Raw genomic sequence first — 26,507 nt, 5'->3', positions numbered from 1 at the left:
TCCCTATAGCTCATCATTGTTTACTAATTATCAATTTTCTTACCTAACTTGGTGCGTGAAAAAAAATTTTTGTTCATAAATGCTGAACTATTCATTTGAAGCAATGCCAGAGATTTGAATGAGATTTGCCTAGACCTATCTGTTGCATACAGCACTAATCAAAATGTGGGGGATCTACACAGTAACAAGACCAATATATTGTTTCTATGTTTCTTTTATGAATTATAAGTTCAACACATTGGGAGATATGGAATATAGGATAATTGTTTAACTCTGCTGACAGAAATATTAGAACAAAAAATGACAGTTGTGAATTAACAGAGATAAAGGCTTTGTGGGTGAGCAGCATAGTCAGTGGACTGAATATCTCAATTCATGTGCTCTTTAATTAATATCCAGATATTGTCCCAGTCAGCATTACTCACATTACTATTCACACTCAGTGCCAAATAAATCTGTGCCAAAATTAAAGCTACAACAATGTGATTTTACCTCAAGAGTAATAACGAAATTCATTACATGTCATCCTCATTTAAGATTATTACAGCAGGTTTTATTTGTGTGTGTGTGTGCGTGCGTTTTCAGGTTGTAGGCTTAAATACATTTCTTGCATGTGATTCATTAATTCTCTGTGCATGTGGCGGCATGCTGGGTTTCACCCAAGATGTTGTGTGTGCTGTAGCGGACATGATATGTAACAGGTGTGAGGCGGTGAAGAGGGGAGATGTCCACAGCTGTCCCTATGATCATATCCTCTGCCATCTGTCTTCACCCCATGTAGCACCAAGCTCCTAAAAGCCTGGTCTAAGTGTATGTGTGTGTGTGTGTGTCTTTATGTACATGTCAGTGCAGCAGACGCCAACTCCCTTTTTACTGCAGCCAAGTGTCATCACCTCTTTATCCAGCATCCCACAGCCACTCCTCCCTGTTCAGCACTAATACCCCACAGGTACCCCAGGATCCTGGATACATGTGGGCTTGGCCATGTGTCCATTTAACAATGAGTTATCATGCTTCATAAATTTGCTTCAGCCAGCAGCAATCCAACCTTCATGCTGAGCATTATACCTGAGTGAAATTTAAATTGTATTTCTTGAATCAAATGCTAGTTTCAGAGTGTGAGTTAAAATTACTTAGTGGGAGAAATGCAGAAATTAAAGGAACAATTATTTGACTCCTCTTTATATGTTTGATGTGCTTGACTTTCATAATGGCTTGTTACTGTTTTTGGCCTGACACAGAAGTATGGTATTGATATAAAAACTGTGGTCAATAAGGCAAATATACATACATTTTTGCACTTAACAAAATTCTTCCAGTGTATAACCAGAATTTGACTAGGAGAGATTGTGAGATACATTTCTCGTGCATTTGTGGCTAGAGGAGGGTTTTATTTTTCAGGAGAGGAAGGAAATTTTTCAGACTCAATCAGACTTTTTAATTAATAGTGTCACTTTTCATGTGGTGTAGTCACAGCTCTGCCACCTTTCAGCTTCTTGCCTCAAACTAACAAGCTTAACAACTGCCACAAGAATTAAGTGGTTGGCACCTGTTAACTAGAACAACAAGAACGTGATTCAGAAATAATCTAGCTACAGCTGTGTTTTCCATTGTTGCAGCTCTAGTTAACAGCAGCTAACAAGCTAAATTTGGTAGGAGTCAGTGTTTTCTGACTGGACTCCAGCTTTCTCCTGCAGCCTAAAGACACACAGATTAGGGTAACTGGTGATTCCCATAGGGTTGTGTCAGGAAAGGCATCTGACACACACGATGGGGAACAGCCAAAAGAGGAGCAACAACTACAATGTTGTCTGATTGGACTGGTCAAAAGTAGCTGAGGCTTTTAATTTTTGTATACTGTAGGAGGGAGAGACAGAGAGCTGAACACAAGCAAGAAGAAATAATTAAAATGTCTGCCTAATGTTATACGAAAATATTAAAAGTTTTCACTCGTATGAACAGATTTAAGCAGGGACAAGAATAAGGGTTAGATGATCAGTTTTAAAAAAGGAAGAATAATAAATATTTAGCTTAGTTATGATAAAATGAGATGACTTTTGTCATTTAACTGTTATCAAACTGAGTGACTGGACTCAGTGTCAGACTTTGAAACCCCTGTGTTAGAGGATGCAATATAGAATATTGGGTTTTCTCATCTTAGGGAGATCCCAGTGTCTGACAAGATTTTGACTGACAGCTAAACCAGATGACTATATCCTAAATAGAAAGGAGGTTACTTATCACTGGCACCCCCTTCCCCCAAGGTAATCCTAACATGTCATGAAAAGAAAATGAATCAACTTTCCTGCTGAAACGATAATGACTGTCAAAAGGGCGACTGATTTAGAGGTGACCTGCAACACAGTGCGGAATACTAACAGGTCATCAAACAGAACCATGAGGTTTTACAAGTTGGAACTTTCAAACAGTTTTCAAATAATGTTTTGAAAGTTGCTTGTCTTCTTCTTTTCTTGTCAGTTTAACCCAGAGAATTATACAAATGGCAGTCAAAAGAAAGGTCCGACCTGTCTGCTGATTTGTAGTTTTCTGATTTGTAAAGAACACTTAAAAATACATTGACCTCCCCAATACAAATTTCAAATCTTAAGTCAAGCATATTCATAAATATCAGACAAACAACAAGGCTAACAAGCACAAAGCATCCTGGGCAGGGGCAGGCCCAGACCGCCTGTCAGTGGGGTCACATGCCCCTTTGCAACCCCTGGTGCCTCCTGCAGAGTTTGGAAGTGACAGATAGTTGAACTGTTAATTTTAAAACCTCTGCGTGAGGTCACTCTTGGGATTTTTTTTATTGAAAATCTAACAACTAAATCACATAAAATGATCAGAAAGAGACAAAAAAAAAAAAACTACAAACATATGTAAAACGACCATTAGGCCTAGGTCACACAACCAACCACATAAATATGCAAAACTATCACAGAGGCTTAAAATGACCACAGAGAGACTTAAAATGATGCATAGTGACCACAAAGTGACAGAAAGCGACTACAAACTGATGCAAAATGACTTAAGTCAGATAAAATCAGCTTAAAATCCCCACAAAGGGTCTCAAAATGGCAAAAAAGAAGAAAGAAAAAAAAGGGCTACCAAACAATCACAGATAGACAAACCAACTGCAAAACGACTCAGGACTACCACAAAGAAACACAATACAATAATACAAAATGACTCAGTCTGGAAGACTTGGTTCTGTGTAGGAGGGCTCCTTTTACATGTTTGTGTCTAGGGGCCCATTGACTGATGAGCTGTCCATGGATGTAACCTGTCTGGAGTTACACATAGCAGCTATTTACAGACTTTATTTCATAACAATGCATCTGTTATTAAAGTAGCTTATTACTGCCAAGAACCAATGTTTTAAAATTTTCTGGACATATTTCTACTCATCTTACAAACGTTCCCCCCTTCTCTGACTCTCTGACCCGGCTCGACTCCCCTATCAAACGTTTCTAAACCCGTTTTCATTCATAAGAACCTGAAATAACCCATTTTATATTAGAAATGTTAATATATAAATAATATAAATCAAATATATAAAATAATAGATTAAAGCAACACCTCACACTTGACTCAGTAATCTGTTTTCATTAACTTATAAATAATTGAAATGAAGATTTTTATTGAAAGAATAAAATATACCAGAGTAATCTTAAAGTTATTAATAAATAACTGTGCAGTTGGGAAATATTATAAAGCTTTAACATTGAATGTAACTTGAAATGTTTAATGATTTGCACCAATTCTGTATATTTATCATTATAAGTGAACTACTTTACCGTAATTTTAAAGAAGCAATGGACCAAGACTGAACCATGACCAGATGTGAATGGACCACCTATTCTTAAATATACTCACAAGCTGAGCATTTGACATCACTGGCCATGGCTAATGCAAGGTTCCAGACACTGATGTGATATAGTACAGGAGCTGGGAAAGCACCAGTTCATTGCAGGTCCTCAGGGTGTGCTGCATTTTGATGGATTTCCCCAGGACTCTCCACATGGTTTCTACTACACATCGGGTAATTGCTGTTAGTACAAGTGCACTACCATCAGTCCCTAGACTAAAACCCCTGTGGCACATTGTCCTTCCTCCCCTCTGTGTGTGTGCATGTGAAAAAGACAAGGGGAGAAAGAAAAATGAAGACGGAGATCAAGTGTTTGTGTGTCTTTGCGTTTGTCTGCTTGTAGGCCCATGCGTTTAAAAGGCAGTGTGAGATTGGCTTTGGGATAATGATGTATGAAATATAAACCCGAGGTCATCTGTTCCAATAAACCCTTCAGTCTCTTAGCCACCCTCTTGCATGCAGATGAACCAATATAAAGGGCGCGCTTGGTTTCACAGGTTACCGTCTCATTTCTCTGCCACACAGACAACTGAGGGGTTTACTGTCTGTCTCTCATGCTGAGATGACAGAGAAAGAGGGCAGCAGCTACTGAGGGGAAAGGAAGAAGAAGAACAAAGGAAATGTATAACAAAAGAAAGAAAGAAAAAATAAAGGAAACAAATCATGACAGAATGAAACACAGAATCTCCAGGTTTCCAATTAGTTGGTGGTGAAATGGGATGCGGAATATACTGAAAGGGCTGTCCGGCTTTAAGTGTCACTGAGCCGGGTGGGGAGGTGGTGCAGGTGATGGAGGGTGGGTGGGTGTGTGGGGGCTGCCAGATTAGGAGGAGATGAGAGGCACTGCATTTTGCTCTCCTTCAGACAGCTCATCTCAACTGGCTACTGGAGGCTGGCAGAGAGAAAATACACACTGGGGGGGTCTGGTTGGAAAGCTGCTGCAGCACTTCCACTGAAATATGTGACCTCAGCATTGGGTTCTGGCTGCTCACACTTGTTTGCTCCACTAGAACATCAGTATAAAAAGAAAAGCAACCCCTTTTACCATTATTTTGTACTGTAGGCTCTGATAGTTTTAAGCATTATTTAGATTTCTACTATGAAAAAAAATCGACATTTTAAACAAACACTATTATTTGGGCACTTGGTGAAAACGGAAACAAGATGTAAATGAAAGAAAAACACATTATCATTTTTTGAGCAATCTCGTCTCATTTAAATTACAATTACTAATTTGCTTTGCCAGTTTTATAAGCAAAGCATAACAACAACAAAAAGTTTTTATTCTAGCCCAGTTTAATTTTGGTAATGTATGTTGGTGAGGCAATATTTACTGATATCTAATAAGGAATAAATGAGGTGTGAGGGTGAAATTATAGCTTAAAGGTTTTTTTATTCCTTTGAATATGCTTGACTAGATAAGTAATTTAAGAAAATTAAGAGCATTCCTTCAAATGGACCCCTTCTATTTAATTCATTGATTCCTAGCCCCTAGATAAACAGCTCAGGCCAATGCATAAACATCAGACCATGTTAGTGCTCAGAAACATTCTTTGGGCAGGAGGCCTAATTCAAGTAAAGTCCTTTCTGAGGAATCAATTCTGTGAAGAAGCATAATGCAACACTTGGCTGTTCAGCTTGTCTTGAGAAAGCAATTTCAGCACCACTGGTGGCATTTGTTACTGGGCTGTCTTATAAACCTCCCTGCAAGAAGTTATTGTGCTGCCAAGTCATGGTGGAGGGGCATTTAAAACAATGAAATGGCTGCTCGGGGGGCAATTAAACCCAGGTCAAGGCTGATTTATGACCCATCTGAATGACATGACAAGCTCAGTTGTTGGTCCATATTTGTATGTCTGCATGTACATGTACACACCAATACAGAGAAATTCTGCAATTATTTCCATCCAGCCATCCATCCATTATCTATACTGCTTATCAGGAATAAGCTGTGTAGATAATGGATGGATGCGGGTTGAGGGGGGGGCTGGAGCCTATCCCAGCTCACATTGGGCAAGAGGCAGGGTACATCCTGGACAGGTGGCCAGTCTATCACAAGGCTGACATGTAGACAAACCACCACCACACTCACGCCGACAGGTAATTTAGAGTCACCGATCAACCTAAGCTGCATGTCTTTGGACTGGGAGGCCGAAGTACCCAGACAGAACCCATGCAGGCCCAGGGAGAACATGCAAACTCTGCAGAGAAAGGCATCGGGTCAGCCAGGGCTCAAACTTGCTGTAAGGTGATATGTGTAATTACATTTAATGTCAACAAACTTCAGAATGCAGAATACTACAAATACAGTAAAATCCTGAGTCAAATTAGTTATAGAAAGTTACTGAACTGAAGTTGAAGTGATGGATCAAAGTAGCAGCTCTTCAAAGGCTGACCGCTTGTGTCTTGCAAAAGTCAGAAGTGTGAGCTCATGATCAGAGACAAAATGTCCTTGGCAGTAAGAGCAGTGAGACTTGAACTTAGGAGTGAAAGTAAAAATCAAAGGCTTTGGATTTTACACTAAATTTTAAAATGAAGATACTGTGACATTCAAAAACCTCAGAGGTTATGTACTGTACATGAATGTTAAAATGGCCTCTACGAACAGCTTTGTTGCAGCTTAACACAGCAGAAGATAACATCTCAAAGAGCAAACTAGCATTTGGTTTGGAGAAGGGTAGACAGTACATCAAAACAGCCTTGTGGAACTTACAGACTGCAGAGATCATGTTAAACCTGAGGAAATCCAAGTTACAAATTCACCAGCAGCAGGGCTACATTTAAAATGTTTTTTGAACACAAGAGTAAGATCTCCTAAAAGGCCACTGCTCTTGTGAAAGCTGATACACAGAATTTGAAATCTGACACTCAGGTAAATGTGTTCAACACGACACAGCCTTTGGTCGTGAAGAGAAACTCCATGAACTAAGGGGGTTACCTGAGACTAAAATAACTGGACTTTTGGGCATATAGCATCACAGTATTGAATGAAATGTGCACCAGCTTGAATGAATGTTAGAAAAATGACAATTAATTGAATTAGTTGCACATGTTTATATTGCCAGTCATCAACATTCACAGCCTGGTAAAAATTAACAAGGAGAGCAACAGCAGTGACAGGGGTCAGTGGAGAGACATGAAGTTTAAAAGTTGTTGGACTTTTATGCAGTATTAGACAAGAAGCAGTGCATAACCTGAACTCATCGACCTTGACCAGGAATCTGAGGCTGACTACGGACTACTGCAGCTTGGGAGAGAAGCACTGAAGACTTATACAGTTCATTAAAGTGCATTCTGATAAGTATGTAGCTGGATCACATCAAGCCGTCCTCCTCCATGTTTTATATTCATGATTACACCAAGTGATGAGGTTATAGACATAACATCAAAAGAGGGGAACAGCCGCAGGCCAAGTGCGAGGGTGAATAATTGAAAAAGTTCTGTGAAGCAGGGTCAAGCCATTCCTTCCACTGGGATCAATCACTGGCGGACGTCATGTTCAGGTGACATGACACAGAGGATCTCTTTTGGAATGCAGATTGTGCTAGGTGTGTTAACTTTCTATGTGGTGGTTACATAAAGGACAGGTTTCTTTTAAAACTCTTTCTTAGCTATATTCATGTGCCTGTATATACAGTTCATGTATCGACTTATCTTTACCATACTGGCTGTATAGAAATGTGAAATAAGCGATGAGGGACAAAATCCACTGTCCTCATTTGGTGTCAGAATGTTTGCTAAAGTTCAGCTGAAACTAGTGTGACAGTCCAGTAGTGCCTAAAGAATTTCAACCAAACAAATCTTTGTACCATCTCCTTTTCGAGTTCAGTAACAGGTCTGTACCGCTTCAGGAAATAGTAACAGCCTTTGGTCTAGGTCTGGATCTGGACACTGACAAAGGCTCTTATCTTCTCCAGCCTACTTAGCTTTTGTAATTTACCAAACTAAATGTACATACAGATGGGTGTCAAATTCAAGTAAAAACCTGAAAAAAATGAGTAACCTCTTCAAGGATGACAATACTGACAACACAACAATCAAAATTCCTGGCACCAAAGTCTGCCTTTTTCTTATTGCCCCTCCACAACTGATGTACAAGAAACATTGACCGAAGGAAAACACATTATAAAAATACTGTAACTTTGGAAGATACCTGCCTGATTTGAATAATTTAGTGGTGAAGCCTAATCTTGGCTTCAGCTGAACCTTGCATTTTTGCAGTGAAAAAGTACTGTGGAAGTGGCAGGGTACACCCTGGACAGGTTGCCAGTCTATCACAGGGCTTAAGTGTAGACAGACGACAACACAAACTCACCTCCTATGGGCAATTTAGAATCACCAATCAACCTAAGCTGCATGTCTCTGGACTGTGAGAGGAAGCCGGAGTAGCCAGAGGCAACTACTCACTTAGCATGTGAAAAATCAAGATGTATTATGTATGTTAATGATTTGAACATCCCCTGACTTTTTCTCTAGTGTCACCATGAGGTTGAGAATTATGGTTTTGAGTAAAATGTTTTGATAATTACCGAATGGGTTGCCATGAAGCTGGTTACACACGTTCATGGTTACACACTTTTGATCCACAGCTACAGGAAGTGTTTGTTTGAAGTTATTGCTGCCAAAGGTCTTCAACCAGTTATTAAATCCAAGGGTCCACTTATTTTTCCACCAGCATTTTGAATGTTAAAGGGCTAGGTTCAATAAATATATTAAAAATCATAATTGTTTGTGTGGCATTAGCTTAAGCACATTGCATTTGTCTATACTTGTGACTAAGATGAGGATCGAGAACATTTTGTGACCAAATCAAGTAGAAAACCAGGTAATTCTAAGTGGTTCATTTACTTTGTCTTGCCACTGTACCTGATAACTAATATTCCCATTAGCCTCGGTGCTAAATTTTCATGGGCTAATTAGCCAATTTTAGCATTCTAACATGCTTAACCAAGTTGGTGAACATCAGCAGATTAGCTTGTTGATATAAGCATTTAACTCAAAGCAGCTAGCACAGCTGTAAGGCCTTGTTAGTATGTGTTGTTCCAGTACTATAATGAAATACTGTTGACTTGTATTGCATTCCTTTTTGGCCTATTTCCAGTCTTTGCCACTGTTAACCCAAGTTGGATGATGGTATGACGAGCTTGATGAGTTAGCAATTACTGTCCTGGTGTACAAATAAAAACCTTGCATTCCTTTTTTGAAACAGTGAATCAGCCAACACTGCAATGTGGTTTGTAGGAATGTATCATGGTAGAAAAACAAAATGTGTAAAAATCCTCCATGCAGTTATTAAATGCATCAGTAAAACCTCCATGACAGGAAGCATCATGTTTAAATCTATTTTAAATGTGCTCACAGAGGAAGAGTGGGGTTTACTGGATGACAGGATGACACTACAATAGTCCTGCCTCTCTGCCTGTGTGGAATACAATCTCACCACAGGACTCTGATAGCTCTACAGATCAATACTGCCAGGATGGAATGAACTAAATAGTGTTTCATAGTGAATTACTGCAGTGACATTATTTCGCTTACGTGAATAAAATTAATTCTCCTACGCCACTGAGGAAAGAGATTTGAAAACAGGAAAGTGGGTGAGTGTGAGTGGACTCTTGTAGAGCGATATCACTTCTCATAAAAATCTATAAAAATCTAGGGAAATACTTTGACAGAAATGGGATGGAAGCAGAGGGAGGGATGGACAAGATGGTGATATACAGCTCTTTTTTTATGATTCAGTAAACCAGCTTTATGTGCAGCAACAGAACTCTCTCCAAGTTGTCAAAACAATAAGTCTAAATTTTCAGCTTGTTCAAATTGAAAATCATACTGGAGTCTATTATAATGCAGGAAAACTAACCAGGAACTTTACTTACATTTCACATAAAAATTAAGAAACACGCTATAAAAATGGCACCCAGGTAAATAAATAGCTGAAATAAACGATTCCTTTCTCAATTTTATAATGCTTCTTCACTCTCTTCTGAATTGGTTTGCTTAGGCTTAGCACTCCAGAACCAAGTAAATCAACTGTTGCCTCTCAAAGCATCAGAAATGCTTTGAAATCCCACTTGAAGCCCATGCAGTGCCACTTTACTTTAAAATAGGTGTTTTTCATATCTACTGTAGAGATGTGCAGCAACAGAATTCTCTCCAAGTTGTCAAAACAATATTTTAAATTGTAGTTTGTGGTTGGTATTCTGAAAGAAAGTCTTTTAATTTTGCATTTAGACTAAAAGCTTAAAAATAAGAAGCATGCATGCATTTAATTACAATATAAACCATTGAAGAAGTTGTTGTAGGGTTTTATTAGTCAGTGCAAACACCTTCTGTTTTTATTGGTCAATACTTATTATGGTACTAAATGTTTTATTTGGAACCAGGTTTGACATCAGCAAAGTCATGTCTCAAGTAAAACCTACTTTTCATTTGGCTTTTGTACTTTTACTTAAGTAAATTTTGAATGCAGGACTTTCACTTGAGACAGAGTATTTTTACACTGGAGTATTGCTACACTTACTTGAGTAAAGAATCAGTGTACTTCTTCCAGCACTGGATGCACATCCCTTCAGAGCAGACAGATTCTGTATTCATGATGCAAACAATGATCTAGACAGCCCCTAATCTTAAACTATCAAAATAAAATGACACTGAAAATACATGCAACTACAAGTGAGCCACTGTTTTGAGCTTTAACTGTACATTACACTGTGCTATTGTACACGTTTCATATAGCTATGGGGAACATGTTCCAAATTGTACATGTACACAATAATTTTCAGTGTCCCTTAGAAGAGGTAACTCTGAAAATGATCTGTTACTCTGCACATAAATTCCCTTAACTGCTGTCAGCAGAACATTCGCTTGCTTGCCTCTTTATTCCTATTGATTTACAGTGAGCCTTTGTTGAGCGAGCTGGTGGTGATGCTACAATGAGAAGAGGCTTGCGGAAAAACGGGGGAGCAGAGGATCAAGATAAAGCTGCTCTGCTGAGCTACCAGCTGGGGGTCTTTGAGTTGTCTCCAGGATAGGGGTGGAGGGGCACATTTTAGCAGGCAGAGCTGAGAGTAAACAGTATCTTCCAAAAAACAACAGCTACAAACATGCTCCCAAATCAAGTGGTTTTACTGAAATGCAAAGCCTTACTCCGTCAGTTCCTCATGAGAAACCCAGAGTAATTAAAAGTAAAACACATTATGTACACACTACCCTTCATGAATTACATGTTTAAACACAAGCTAAGATTTTACAGCATCATATAATTAGGCATTATTAGTGTCATTGTGAAATATGACACAGATCTGGTGAAGCTAGGCAGATTAATTATGTGAAACAGCACCTCAAAGGCTAACTGGCTGTGAGGCGTGTCTCTCTCTCTCTCTGTTTGCATCCTGTCTGTGTATTCTAATCCATCCATTGCCACCCCAAATCCCAAACACTGGTTTGTGTTAAGCCAAGTGGAATTATAAAAGGGCAAACATCGGAGGGAAAGTAATGAGACGATGTCTAGTCGAATGATTCGGAGATTCATATTTAAAATGTCAGAAGGTTCAGTGTCCACATTGTATCCCCTAATGATTGATTTCAGGAATACGATCAGCTTAAAACACAAACACAGGACCAAAAAATAAATGTCATGGCAAACTGATTGATCTTTGTTATCATTTACAGTCATTAATTTGATAAAGTAATCATCTGACATTTTAGGAAATTTGCTCATTTTCTTTCTTGCTGAGAGCTAGATATAGTAGGAGACAAAACTCCCCATAAAATCACTATGAGTCTTTTGTTTATATACAAATTTAACTAACGGGACATACAGTAATATGTTAAATGCTAATCTTTAGAAGTGCTCCTATAGGCTGACTTACTGTATGTTAGATATGGACAGAGCCAAAACAGAATTATCCTCCTGTTACTCATCTTTAAGCTAAGTTAACATGGTGCTGCTTGTGGGTTTCATAGTAACCACATGAGTGGTATCAGTGTTGTTATAGAATAAACATGCAGTATTTCCCAAAATGTCAAACTAGTCCTTAAACTGTTAACTTGCAAAAAATAAGCTTGTACTGTGGATGTTTTACAAACAATACAGTATTGGAAGGGGATTTGTTTCAGAGGTATACAAGCCCAAAAAACAGCAATACCACTCAAAAGATCAAATAAAATCTGACATACAGTTAGATTCTGTTGATGCGGAGGCTTTGCACGCTGTCTACAACTGAACGGCGATACGTGCTGTATCAGAACCATAAACAACTGGACTGATCTTTTCCTTTGAAGCTGTTATAAGAGTAAAATTAGGTCAGATCTCTCCAGGCTCTGCTCACACAGGTTGAAGTATACCAACACAGTGTTTCGATTTCAGCATGACTGTAAATAATATATTGTTTCTATAGTTTCAGCGCCAAGGTCTTATTTCACTTGTTGGCTCAGAATATTTCTGGTTCTTTACAATCTGCCAGAGAGCCACCAGCACTGCTGAGAGAATCACTCCGTGGGGAATTTATTCTTCTGGTGTATGTTGCACACAACCAGAGGAGGCAAATCAATTCAGCCTGCACTATAAAGATGCCTTATTGGAAGGAAAAACAACCAACTCAGTCTGGACACTAATGAGGAAGTGATTTTCATGAACTGAAAAGAAAATAGTGTCTTAAACACAAACATTCTTGACTGAGTGGGCTTACTCACTGATTGATAAAATAAAATGCAACAAAAGTAAATTAAGTCTCAATTTTCTTCATGCCAATATCACAGCAACAATGCCAACATTTCATGTGTCTGTTTGACAAAACACATTTATGTGCTCTGCTGTATGGAAGTCTCCACCATGGCACAAACCCTAGTTACTGTGAAACACTACAGGTTACAGTGAGCAATCATGAAATAATAAAACAGCCTCAAAGATACTGACAAGTGTTGTTTCTGGACCATAACACTGTCAGCATGTGGGAAAATATAAAAACAGACTATACAGCAGGAAATATCTCTACTCTGTCAGTGTAGGCTTCTTTAAAAATACTGTATGATGCCATATGAGATCAAGTGTGTATGTCTAAAGTCCACTATTTTTACCTTGTTAGCTGTATCATTGCTTTTGTCACTTATCCACAACATGCTGGTCTCCCATGTTTGACATATCCTGGTTTATGGCTAACATGTTAGCTAACTCTGCTTGTTTACACATCCAGCAGACACAGAACATCAGCAGCATTCATCTGTTTAGTTTAGTTTTTTTGTCATCTACAACCCTAAGTCCACTATTCACTCCCTTTTTTAGCTCTGGTTTGGTCTCCACTAACTTCTCAGAGAAATATCTGCCTCTTTAGATGCTCAGTGCTCCACAACATTCACCAGCTGGTGACTGCTGTTTGGTGCTGCTGCCCCAGGAGCTAGCAGTACATTTGTCAGAGCATTTCTGGTGTAAAAACAGTTGTCTGCTGTGGCTGGAAATGAGGCTGATGAAATCGAGGGGACATGAACAAAAACAAAGCTGTGGACCAGAAAACCAAAACGGTGTGCTGAAACACATGTTGAGTGGCTCTCCAGAGCACCACTGTGTGGACATCACTATGAGCAGCTCCATTCACGTCACACATTGCCATTTGACCTATTGTTGATGTGAAAGTATTGATTAATGCAGCTTTGGTTTAACAAAATGTGCCACTGAGTAGCAAAATAAGATCAACAAAACTGAAAATATCAAAAACTGCCATCCCTTACTAATCTCTTTCTCTGTTTAAGAAAAATGTTCTTTTCAGCCTCTGATCGGAGCATGGTGTCGATTAAAGGTTAAATTCCTGCACAAGAATGTCTCTGTAAGAGGCAGCAAAACTATTTACAAATGTTGATAATAAGATAAAGCTCATCTCTCGAAAGAGGGTTTGGATGTTTCTCATCTAGTCTATCTCTAAGTTTTAACCAGTAAAAAAGTCGTCATTTTTACTTGTATAGTCACTACACATTTGGTACACTAGTGAATATTTACAACAGCAGGATCTGACTCAGAGTCAGCTATAGAGCAGATTCTGTTACCCTGTTTAACTGATGTATTTTTAATAGTGTTGGATAACAGGGGAGCTCTGTGGCACAGAGGAATAAGCTGTATCAGGTTTTGGACAGGCAATACCTGTTTACAGAATTGGTTTATTGTGGGGTTTGGGATTTTCTTGGGTTGTGTTTGCAATAAGAAAAATATAAAATATCACCTACTGAAGCTGCTTGTATGTGTTAGCAAAACAGCTTGTCAGATGGCCAAATAGCTTCAGATACCCACTCTCCACTCTTTTCCATTGCTGGAATTTAGTGATTGTGAAAATGTTGAAATCCAATGTTCACTCACATTCGCAACAGAATGGAGCTAAGGACTGAACTTGTCTTCTCATTCTTGACTTCTGGAAGAGACTGTCTTTAGAGGAAATGAAAACACATTTGGTTTCTAATGATGTCAACAACAAAAATACATCCTGCAAACTACCCTTATTCTTTAACAGACCATGTTAAACTCCTTGTAGTTTATGCAAGATAAATTTGTTTATATTAAAGGTTCCATTTGTAGAAAAGTGTCAGTATCTCATTCAGAAATAAGGAAACAAGTGAAAATCACTCACTAAATCTTCATCACATGCATAAATGTATACCTGACAAACCATGGGACTTCCCTACTGTACTGAGGTTTCTCCAGACTTAACTGCATAAATATTTTTATATACTGGACAGTGGCCAAATCTTTTAATGCCAAAAGTAATATTCCTTAAAACAAGTTTGATGTTTAAAAAAACCTGACACCTGAATTCTCAGTTTCTACAACATGACATTAAAATGCAAATGGTGCTGCACAGAAATGTCTAAAACTGACCAGTAAGGAATTTAGGATTTATAACAATTGCCAAGGTGGTTCATATTAGACAGGTACAAAATGTGTTCTAAATGCGCAAACTCAGCTTCAGTCAGATAATCTCATAAAAGAGAGACATGTACAACATGAAAAAGTGTATTAAGATATAATTAAAGATTCATTAGAGTGTCTAAGTTTTATGAGGGTCCAGGTCATATCAGCTCTCAGAACATGAACTCAATATATAAAATTACAGGCTGAGTACCCGTATTCCAAAACTAATAAATCATCTTACATCCAGTCTAAAACGTCACGTACCGTAAGGGTGACCTTAAAATGTCAGAAATACTTACTTAGTTAAAGTAGAAGGAATCATGTGACCTTGCCAAAAGTCTTTCTCCACTTTCTCCATCACACTGCTGGCACTTTTTCACCTGGCTCTGGGAACTCCTCTTATTCTGCCGAGTGTAGTCCAAACTCTTGGTTATTCATGATCCATGGATGGTAACATAATCTGGATAGATCGACATTAAATTACCACAACCTTGTGGTATGTTTATTCTTCAGCAACCTCATCCAAAAAGCACAAAACCACACCTTCCAGTGATTTGTTCTACAGGAGCTGGCGTCCCAGTGCGATGTAATTATATGCAGGTTTTGATTTATGCAGTAACAAATAAAATACATCTTGAAAAGCCAACAACCGTGGGCATTTTTTAAAAAGCCCTACTTTTTGAGCATAGGTAATGTTGATGGACACCATTCTGCACTGTAGTGCACAAAGGAAAAGAGGGGACTGGTCACAGCTGGAATACATTTTAACAAAACAAAACAAATCAAAAAACCTCCAAAATACAAAACCCATTAAGGTTTGGAAAAATATCAAGTTGCTCCTTTGTAAGGTTTTATGGGTACTGGCATTGTTGAAGTTTAATTGTATTTGCACAGTGTATGTTTATGTAATTTAGTAGTAGTATAATTAGGAAATGTAAACAGGTAAGAATGTTGATTTCTTGTAAAACAACTGAAATGCAAATATTATCATATACTACATATCACAGGACATGGCTCGTGTCTCAGACATATATTCCTTGGGTCCATGGAAAGTGGAAACAAATGATGTGTAACTGAGGTAACTGGAGAGAAGAAGAAAGGAGGGGAGACCAGAGTGTGGTGGACATTTAGCCTCACCCAGTGGCCAGTAGTGATCTTGATACTTGAGAATTTAGGATTATCTGGGGAACTATTTAAAAGAGCCAGACCAGGGCAGAGACTGCATGAAGAGCTGTAGTCAGAGATCCAGACAGCCATAATTGTCAGATATAAACCACATCATCATATTTCAAATACGAAAAGCTAGGGAGACAAAATAAATAAAATATTTCTTTCTCTGTGTCCAGGTAAAGCCTCCTTCACCTCTGCACTGCATCGAAACAAACAAACCTAATTTACAGCCTGTCAGATGGGAACATCTTGACAAACAAGCCCATGAACAATTGAGACTGACAACAGCTGCAAGTAACAATTAAACAAGACAAATCATTCAAGAAAAAAAGAAACAAAAGAACTTATCAGAAAATAAAGAAAACACTTATTTCATAACTGGAACTTACCATTGATATAAATTTGCTGTAGTTATTTAGATAGAGTATAACTTACAGTGGCATTAGTGTGCAAAATCTGGGAAAAAAACATATCAATGAGAAAATAGCACAACTTGGCAATCCCTGGAGCCAAAAAACTTTAAATGGAATTTCCACTAGGTACTGAGACGCTTCCGCACAATTTGAATTGTAGAAAGATGAGAAATGGAAATGCAGTCTTCCACAGCTGCACTGAAAAATAACTGCAACAGGAGCAGTAACTTACAGGCCATCATCAGCTGGGTTGTAAATTTACGACCACAGGCAATTCAGGCATGCACAGTTTAACAAGAACCTAATGAAAACAATACAGTTTCTTGGCAATAATAGCGCCACATGTAAGTGCTATTCTCCATCATAAACGTCTAAGAGACTAAGCTAAGAAAAGGCAACACTGACAGAGCAGTGGCCACTACTGGGTCAAGTAATATGCTTGGATTCAGGTTTCAGAGAGGATATGTAGTAGTGCCACGTGAACGTCAACAAGAAGGGCAGGAAGATTTTATGAATATCTCCAAAAAGACGGCATGAAGAAGATAGGCACTTGTGGAAGGGGATATCATCTAAATTGTCACACTGGAAAAAAAAAGAAACACAAAACACAAGGCAATGCAGTATCTACACTAAACTAATACAAACACGTATAAATTATAAATTATTCTGTATATTTAAAGCAAGTATGGTGTCAAATTAAGCTCTGTGAAATGTAAACATAACAGACATAAAAAAAAGAAATATAATTTTGTTAAAGTGATGTGTACACTGTTAATGGGAACCCAAAACCATAAACAAGGAAAAATGTTAGTTTTAATTTACAAGAGTGTGAAGTGTTCAAACGATCTTACTTAGTCTCCATAAATGACTTTGTTGTATTATTGTATAAGTCTCCAATTGTAAAAGCAGGTGATTAACATTGTGTGGGATTGGACTGGTTCTGACTCATCTGTAAAAATAAATAAAAATAAGTGACATACTTACAAGATGTTGAATCCCTTTTCAATCACTTCCATTTTGAGCAAAGTAATGTACAGGGAAAAAAACATTTGCTATCCAGCACAGCGTACTGATCAGCAGATATACAAGTTCAGTCAGAGCATGTGAGAGGTTTGACAGTGATGCATGCAAATCGAATCAACTCCTCCATTAAACAAACCAAATAATGCTCACATTCCTTGGTGAAGTAACACACTGGTGATGACTCAAGTGACCTGAGGCCTTTGCAATGGAAGCAAGAGTTGTTTTGAAATCAATACACAATAACAAGCACAATCACTCTTTATACTCACCTTCTCCAGCCATGGCTGCACTGTGATGACAAACGACTGTAACACAAGCTACGAGAGAGAGACAGAGAGACGGAGAGGGAGAGAGAGGCTGTAAACAGCAATTTTGTTGACCTAAGACTTGAGCCATGGTTTATATTTACACACAACTGTTCATGGAAAACGTCAGTCACAACAAATGCTGAAAAATTAACAACTCAGCATTTCTGTCACTACAGCCAACATGGCAATGCTCTTGGTCCTATACTCATAAATTTTAGTCTTTGCCATCACATTACATAGTGAAGTCAGTAGTTTTTAGTCTACTATGATCTAAGATAATTATCTAGTTTATTTTTATGATCTCAGATAAGGATTTAAAAGAAAACTGCCATGAAAATATTTTTCTTTCTATTCAGCTGTCTTATTTTGAAATTCCTGTTTATCGCTGAAACCATGGTATGTTAATCACATATAATATATAACATATATTCAAAAATACTTCCTCCATACTGAAACAACCTACTGCACAATTACAGACACATTTCTCAGTTTAGAAACAACAGTGAGCAGGGAGATGATTTTGAAATTTGTAGGCTCTAAAGATGGTAAAGACGTAATAGAACATTTTAACCTTTACAAGTACAATTTTCTTCATCTTGTGTTTTACATTTTTAATGTTTACATTTTTTGTTTTTTTGTCTAAAGTTCTAAATACAAATAAAAAAAAATTGTATTTCATATTTTTAAACAATTGCCTCATCCACATTGTAATTCACAGTCAACTTCAGTTCATATACGAGATAAAATGTATTAGTTTATCAGTTATTCTTCTTGTTCAGACCACAGTCTGTGTGCTGGATAGTGTACATTTTAAAAACTCATAGCCCCTGTTGGTTGTGTCTGTTGAACTCAATGACCTTATCATAAAAAAACCCCACAACATAAAACAATGAACATTTCAAATAAAACACTCCATAAAAGAATCAAGACTCCTATTTTATTTAAAGTGTCTTATTTATTATTAAATACATTACTGTCTCTAAACATAGCACTTTCCTCATATAAAAGCATGTTAACTATTTACACTCAATCCTCAAAAGGAGTCCTATCATACAAACAAGTATAATCCTGTACCTATTCAAAAACATGCCTTGATGTATTCAGATTTCCACAGCGATTGTCACAGCATCTCCTCCAACAGATAAAGGACTTAGACATTCCCCAGAAATGTCAAACCAAGGATAATTCATCATTTAACCTTGTTGCTAAGCACTTACAAATATCAAACCTTGCAACTCCGCAAATGCCCATACTACCATTTAATTGAATAAAGACATTTGTAAAGTGCAACATCTATTGAATTGGTTTTGACATGTGCACCAAACCTGCCACGACTACACAAATTTACAAGAAACACCTGGTTTACTCAGGAGTTGGTTTTAAAAGTGGCAAGTGATGTAGTGGCACCGAATATTCTTGAAATAAATGGCATGGCAAAAATGTACATTGACCTTGTCCTTTTTAACACAAAGTAAATTATTGTATAGGACACAAAATGTCTGCGCACCTAAACCAGAAAACTATCACTCAAAGCTTCATGTTTAACTACAATGAGCTGGAAAACCACAAACCTCTAGGTTGCTGTTTAAGAACCTTAATTTCCCGCCATGACATGGGAGTGACCTAATGACAAAGACAGCCAAGCCGATTCAGTCCTCAACCTTAGTTCTTCTCTTGGAGGTTCTGGGTTTGGGGTTATCTGACTGTGCCAGCTCTGTGGGGCCTGGAGGATCAATGGGCAGGCTCGGGGCTTTCTGCACATCAGGTTCTGGCTCAAAGGGCATGGTGGGGCCTTTGGAAACTCCTGAAAATAACAATCACAAATTTATTGACATTATTTTTCACTAAAGGTCATTCAGACAAGGTTGTTGAGCTCTCTACATAAAATAGAATTACCACTTTACGGTTGTATGCCTCAGCCAAGCAGTCAAATTCATGGGAACAGACAGATGTGAGGTCAGTGACCTTTGACAACCAAAATCTAATCAGTACATCCTTGAGTCCAAGTGGACATTTATGTCAAATTTGAAGAAAATCCCTCAAAGCGCTCCTGAGATATCGCCTTTACAAGAATGGGCTGTATAGACAGAAGGACAGCCTGAAAACATGCCTCAGGCCACAGCTACAGCCGGCACGGAGGCATAATAGGACAATCTAGCATTATCATTATTCACATAACTTGAAATGTGACTTGCTTGTGGTGCTGGTATCACACTACCAGACTGAAAACCCTAACATCATGATGGCTCTGCATAAGGTTATGTTTCCACTGCCCTTTGTTGGTCTGCTCTTGGCATTGACTCAAAAAGTAACGGATGGATTTTGATGAAATGTTTTGAAGCGGTAAAGATCAGCCCATGAAACAGTCCATTATATTCTGGTGATAATCTGGATCATCATCCCAATCCACAAATTTTTTAAATTATGGAGAGACCGAGCTGCCTTGGTGGAGGTTTGAGCTGTCTGAGTGCTGGCTGGTTTATTAGCGACATCAGAACCATGACACCACATCCTTTTTTGAGGCTGAGTTCAGGTCTATTTTGTTAAACAGAAGCCTAATATATCTTACCTTTAGAACATTTTCTATGCAAAAAAGTTGCCTTTATTTAACTAGCTCATCTCTACAGATACGTTTTGTCTTTTACAAGAGAGAATTTGCCAGAAAGTGGTAGAAAACACAGCCCACAAGGTCTTGTGAAGAAAAGCACTCCCGTCCACTTAGTCTCAGTCATTTCTCAGTAGCCTTGAATTTATTAACTTGCATTTGTGTCATTTTTTCACACCAATGGTTTTCTATTGCTGCCAAGAATATATACTGACAAGAGGTCAGCTGCTTCTTTTACATTCAATACTGCATTCTGCCTTTATTCCATATACTCAGTCTGGAACAGTGGGTTGTGAATGCACAGGGACGGTTCACATTTGTAATGAAAGAACTGGCTTTGGCTGAATAGAGAGGTTGAGGCTGTGAAATCTGTCATCACCTGCAACGCCAGTGTTAAACTGGACTTGTGGAAATGTTGACCTTATATTGATTTTGTGGTCAGAACAAACTAATAAGACATTCAGCTTGTCCTGAATGTATCAGGTTTTACGTATACATGTCACCTTTACCTTTGATCACAACAGAAGCTTCACTTTATATGTTGTACTAGTAGCTTGCACCTGTTGGTAACTGGATGTTCTTGTTGTAGCTTGCAGCAGAAGACATGGCCTGACCCAGGGCTTGGTTAGTCCCGAGGGGAGCACCCGGGGGTTTGATGGCTGCTGCTGAGTTTGGTTTGGATTTGGAGTCTTTGCCTGGTTTAGTCCACACCAGATTCTCTGACACCTGTAGGGCAGCTCCCATCTTCTGAGCCATGTCCATCAGCTATCAGTGACAAAAAGGTGAGGCTTGACAACAAGTCTCCAGCATCTGACTCAGACATCAACAACAGGATCTACAGTACCTCAGGGTCAAATTCAAAGTTGGTACAGCCGTCTCGAAGTAGGTTGACCTTCCTTTCCATCTCTTGATACTGATCCAGAGCTCCCTTCTTGTCACTGTGATTATAGAGGAAAATTGCAAAGTTCAGGTTTACCAAAGGGTTGGACCTGCTGGAAAGGAAGAAAAAAAAAATTGATCTGATGCAACCTCAAATTCAGATTCATAAAACATGTGAGATGTAAGACAGACTCACTCGTCCAGAGCCACAGCTTGTTCATATGCCCTGCTGGCATTCTCCACATCCTCCAAGTTGGTTAGAGCCACTATTGATCATAAATTTGAAACAGGTGTAAAGAGTTACTGAATTACTATCATATGCAAGACCTGTTGATCAAGGAATTTTAACTGTGAATGCAAACCAGTAATCACTATTGCCCGTAAAAAAAAAAAAACAGTTAAAATGGAATCTAAAAGCATATTCTTTGATCATCAAGCAGCAACAATGTATGGGACAGTAAATATGCTAAAGCCTCTGAGATCAAGCCCATCTGTCAGCTATATTTTGTACCTTTTGTAAAGTCTAAAATAAACACACAACAACACAGACTTTCTCTCTGACTCAGTACCTGCCAGTAACATGTAGAGTTCCCCCATTCGTGGGTTCAAATTGATGGCTGCGCTGAGGAAGTGGAAGGCAGAAGCATATTGCTGCATGGTCAAGTGTACTAGACCCAGGTTGTACAACACTTTCCAGTCAAAAGGAGACAAGTAGTGGGCCCGCTTCAGGCAGCTGATGGCCTGTGGGAGAAAAGATATTAGAAGAGAGAAGTCAACAGTTGCTAGGACTGTAAGGCAAGAAAACAGATGCTGTACCGTGGTGGAGTTACCTTAGAGACATAAGAAACAAATTAAATAGCAATGTATATATTAACTGATATGATCTCACCACCTAAATGGACCAGTTAGTTCGATGTCTGGTGTATACAGTCAATTTAGGCCCATGGTCCCTGGTATAGTAAGTGTACAAATTATACTGAGTAGCCTGGATATGGATGTTTCACCTCTGCCGATTTTTATTTTGCATATTCTTTTCTTGTTAATACAATTTTTATTAAGTCCCAACTCAACAAAACACTCACAGCTACATATTTCTTTTTGCCAAAGAAGCACATTCCGATGTTGTTCCAGAGAGGGGGGCTCTCGGGCACAGCGCACGCTGCCACTCGGTACTTGTTCATGGCTACATCAAAGTCACCGTGGGTCTGCATCATGCTGCCTGCAGCCAGGATGGCCTGGGAATACAAACAGTGATTAGGGAGATGTTAGGGGAAGATTTACCCTTTCAAAGAGCACATGCTGAAGACCTGTACTACCTGAAAGAGAATGACCTTTATATTGACTGAACTGCTTAAAAAACAAATGCACTGCCCTTGGGTAGCTTAGTAGCAAATTCAATTTATACAGTAGCGAAGAATAATGTTTGTTAAACTATCCACATACCTTATAATTGTTGGGGTCGAAAGTGAGGGCATTTCCAAGGTGCTCGAATGCTTTTTGGTATTTCCCAAGCTGACAAAAGATTAAATCAGAAAATTATACATCTACCCATTTTTAAAAAAGGGTCTTACACCTAAATTTCATTTATCTTTAGTGCTCATTGTTTGTGTACAAAAATTGTATTGAAAATGTTAAATAAAAAAAAAATAAAAAAAGTCTACCTACCTGTAAAAAGAGCAGGCCAAGAGTAGTGAGCAGTTCAGTATTCTCTGGAGAGAATCTGTATAGAGAACAAGTTGAATGAAAAATGTCACTTTTTTATGCCTGTAATTACATTTAATGCCTGCACTTATGCTTGAGCAAACATAGTTGATATTCAGGGAATCTGCTGATTATTCAATCAGGCTTTGATTCTGCAAAATTGCTGAGTATTAATTATGACCTCTGGGGGGACGATGAGGCTCAAAGAAGAAATGGTAGAAAAAAGGCAGATCGGCATTGAAATTAGACACAGTGGTGTGTCTCATTAAAAGCAACACCAGTATCGGGGCACTTGATTAATTCATTTACCTCCGATGGGAGGCAGTCATAATGAGCTTTATTATTGAGACTGATGTCATTTCGTTATTTATGTCATAGCCTGATGTTATATATTCAAATATTCCCATTGTGAATAGAAGTGGAAATGAAAAGGATTTAGTTTGAACTGAAAAGGGGCCCAGGTTAAAAGCTGGCAAAGCTGGGGCTTTGTGGTAAACTGAAGGACCACTTACTGAAAGGAGCTCAAAAGACTGAAAATGATCACATAAATCAATAGGGGAACTGTTAGAGTAATCAACAGCAGCAGCTTTTATCTCTTTTAGTGTCTTGACAGAATGCTATCATGAAAAGTGTCATACTGAGGCTGCATATTTATTATCTGGCATTAATAAAAGAATTCTTTATTATCTGGGTTTGATGAAAAAGTTGACAATTCCTGAACCTGCAATAGTTATAATGGAATAATGCATGCCTAGAATATTTAAAAATATATTCAGAACCATAGTGGCAGTGCATATTCCCATATACCTATATTTTAAATACTGTATTAATTCCACTCTTTAAACATCCCCTCAGTGTTTTTTTTAATGCTGGCCACAGTTGAGTTTTACTTACTCCACTGCCCTCTTATACACCTCGATGGCTTTGTCAGTTTCTCCAGCCAGCAAATGAACCTTCCCAAGCATCATGAAAGTCTTGTCATGTTTATTTATTTGAAGAGCTATGTTTAGATGCTCTTCAGCCTGACGAAGACAGAGGATCAAAATGATTAAATCACCGGGTACTGGGTAGCCTATAGTTTGTTCTGTATAGCGTTGGCAAAATCAGCACTCACGTGTTTGAAGTCTTTGATGAAGAAATAGCACAGTCCCAGATTATGACTGATCTCCTGGGGTGAGAAAATGTCAGATTATACATAGGACATGCTTAATGGAGATGGGCTGGATAAAGGCTGAGAAACAGCTCAGAAGCTGCTTCTACAGTATTACTCAGAGTAGTATTAGTCAGAACAGAATGAATTTTCAAAACATGCTTCTGATCCTGCCTGGCCAGGTTAATACAATTTGATAAGGTTCTTAGTAAAAAAAATGGATCCACTGCAACTATTAAGCAGTTTTTAATACAGATTTTTAAAAAGTTCATTGAATGCATTTCCCCATCCTAAACGTGGGGATAATCTGTTGAGAGAACTTCATGTTATGTGTTTAGAGTGAAATATGCCAGGCCCCACAAAAGACACTTCCTTACAAACTTCAGGAAAAGCAGAAACTTAGCACTAGAGTGTTTCTGTTCGTTTACCCAGTCTTTCTCACAGAGCCTTGCAGCTTCATGGTAGAATTCAATAGCTGCTTTGTGCTTTCCCAGGAGAAATCTATGGAACGAATAAACAACAACAAGCCATATGAAAAATTAATCCACCCTAATCACACCATGTTGACCAGCTTTTCTTACAATCCTGCAACAGTAAAAAATAATCACTGAGGATGGACACATTTTCCCACAACAGCCAAAACTGCCCACAGTTTGACTGTTATCTCTGTATAGTTCTCTCCTTTTTCTGTCTGGTTAGCTAATGAAGAAGGTCTGAGGCATGATGGCAGTAGACTCACAGTGATCTGGCCACTTGCTTGAGATTGTCAGCACTGCTGGGATTAAGGATAGCACAGCTCTGAAATAGCTCCAGGGACTGTTGGATCTTGCCCTCAAGCCGCAAGATTAGTGCTGTGGCATGAAATAAAAAGACAAAAAGAGAGGATCTTCATCTACATGCGGAGGTTAAAATATAAACACATTAAAAAGCAAGGGCACAGCATGGGGTCCAAAGAGCTGATTTTAGGAAACTAAATGATGTATTTGGGGGCTGGGGAGTCAACTACCACAGAGAATTCATTTGATGTACTGTAGCTGTAACCTCATACATGATACATGTATGAAAACGATGGCTCACCTTGAACATATATGGCATATTCACACATTCCATTAGTCTCCTGCAGTTGCTCTTTGATGATTACCTACATGGACACAAAACTGAAAAAACCTTAGAAATCTGCACATACGTACATGGACACAAAGCAGGAGACAACTACAACAATTGGGGTGGTTTTGATTTCAACATACGTGAATAGGAATAATACTAAAATAATGACATACATCAGGCTATGCAATACCGAACAGACAGAATAAACCACAGAAAGATTGGATGGATGAAGGTACTATACCTTACAGGTGTCATAGTCTTTGCGGATATAGTGCTGGTGGATTAGCCAGTTTCTCCTCTCCACAATGGGAAGCTCTGGAGCTGGAAGGAAGATTAAAAATCAGCGAGAAGACTACAATTTCAGAAATCTCAGAGAATTTTAAGCTCATCCTTTACTGTTCAGATGGTGTCTTTTTCAAGTGAAAGCTGAATAATGAATTCTGAAAGCATCCCTTCTTTTCTGGTTGCTGCTAAGGCTCTGATCTGACAGTCAGCACAGCACAGATTTAACACTTCAGCCTAGATCCACAGGCTAAATTAAAGTCAATTCACCAGGCACACTTAGCTTATTAGCACGTTTTTTTTTCTACAAGAAAGCTTAGACTAACTATTAAGAGTTATGTCTATTTGAAATACTTTTTTTTAGCATGACAGCTGAATAAATCCTGAAAGCACCCTGCCTCTGCAGTCACTTGCTAGTCTTTGATCCAACAGTTAACACAGATGTTAAAACTTCAACCAAAAACGCCATGATAAACTATAATCAATTCACCAGCAGTAAATGTCACTTTGCAAGCAAGCTTTTCCTTACAAACACTGCTTTTATTTTTGGTCTTTTCTTTTAATGTCTCAGCAAGTCGAGATATCCTCCCTGTTGCCAGGGCAACAATGTCTCTTGCAAGCCAGGTGCCTGTAACAGAATAGAGAGGGTAGACCAAAAGAGGAAGGCTGGAGGAATACTCAGCACCATGCAAAGGGTACGGTAAACTCATGAACCAAACTACAATGCTCCAAGTTGTCTTCATAGAGTACTACACTTTATTTCACAAGGAAGAAAACGTAATTCTGATTCTGGTAATCTTGTTATCTTGCACCCACTACTACTAGGATAAATATAGGGTCCAAGGCAATGTGAAATGAAGAGCTAGGTTTTGAGTGACACTGAAGAATATCATTAATGAAGTACATGTGTAAAAATGCAGTGTGAATTACACTAAAGCTTCTTCCTGTTTTTATCTGTCAGCGCTTCAAGCATTGCTGTTGATGTACTGCTATAACTGCAGCCTCTTCCAGCTACTTCACAGAAATCCACCCCATCTCCAAGTGTTAAACTGTATGGGCTTCACGTTTGCCTTGTCAAAGATTCAGAATGGCCCTATTTGT

At 38.5% G+C, this 26,507-nt stretch overlaps 1 protein-coding gene across 6 annotated transcripts in view; it reads right to left on the bottom strand.

Moving 5' to 3' along the window:
- Positions 1–16,692: 16,692 nt before the first annotated feature.
- The window catches only part of bbs4 (Bardet-Biedl syndrome 4), a 12,800-nt gene continuing 2,985 nt past the window's right edge, over positions 16,693–26,507 (bottom strand). Inside the window, exons 3-20 of one of the 6 annotated variants that reach the window (XR_002275386.1) lie at positions 25,936–26,034; positions 25,366–25,445; positions 25,095–25,158; positions 24,757–24,868; positions 24,446–24,518; positions 23,982–24,035; positions 23,762–23,889; positions 22,832–22,886; positions 22,610–22,678; positions 22,249–22,401; positions 21,736–21,907; positions 21,363–21,432; positions 21,132–21,279; positions 20,848–21,052; positions 19,254–19,486; positions 17,644–17,691; positions 17,203–17,300; positions 16,693–16,933 (exon numbers count right to left, since the gene is read on the bottom strand). Coding sequence is in view for 5 of the 6 variants with exons in the window: in XM_020605698.1 (XP_020461354.1) it covers positions 19,332–19,486; positions 20,848–21,052; positions 21,132–21,279; positions 21,363–21,432; positions 21,736–21,907; positions 22,249–22,401; positions 22,610–22,678; positions 22,832–22,886; positions 23,762–23,889; positions 23,982–24,035; positions 24,446–24,518; positions 24,757–24,868; positions 25,095–25,158; positions 25,366–25,445; positions 25,936–26,034 (1,637 nt within the window). In the remaining variant the exon portion in view is untranslated. Of the gene's footprint in view, positions 16,934–17,202; positions 17,301–17,643; positions 17,692–18,614; positions 19,487–20,847; positions 21,053–21,131; positions 21,280–21,362; positions 21,433–21,735; positions 21,908–22,248; positions 22,402–22,609; positions 22,679–22,831; positions 22,887–23,761; positions 23,890–23,981; positions 24,036–24,445; positions 24,519–24,756; positions 24,869–25,094; positions 25,159–25,365; positions 25,446–25,935; positions 26,035–26,507 lie in introns of those variants that run through there. The other 5 variants (XM_020605698.1, XM_020605699.1, XM_020605701.1 and 2 more) reach the window with 5 other exon arrangements.

The sequence above is a fragment of the Monopterus albus genome, unplaced genomic scaffold (assembly GCF_001952655.1).
Source record: "Monopterus albus unplaced genomic scaffold, M_albus_1.0 scaffold72.1, whole genome shotgun sequence".
NCBI classification, from domain to species: domain Eukaryota; kingdom Metazoa; phylum Chordata; class Actinopteri; order Synbranchiformes; family Synbranchidae; genus Monopterus; species Monopterus albus.
The sequence above is the reverse complement of the archived record's forward strand: the minus strand, read 5'-3'. Positions and strand labels throughout refer to the sequence as shown.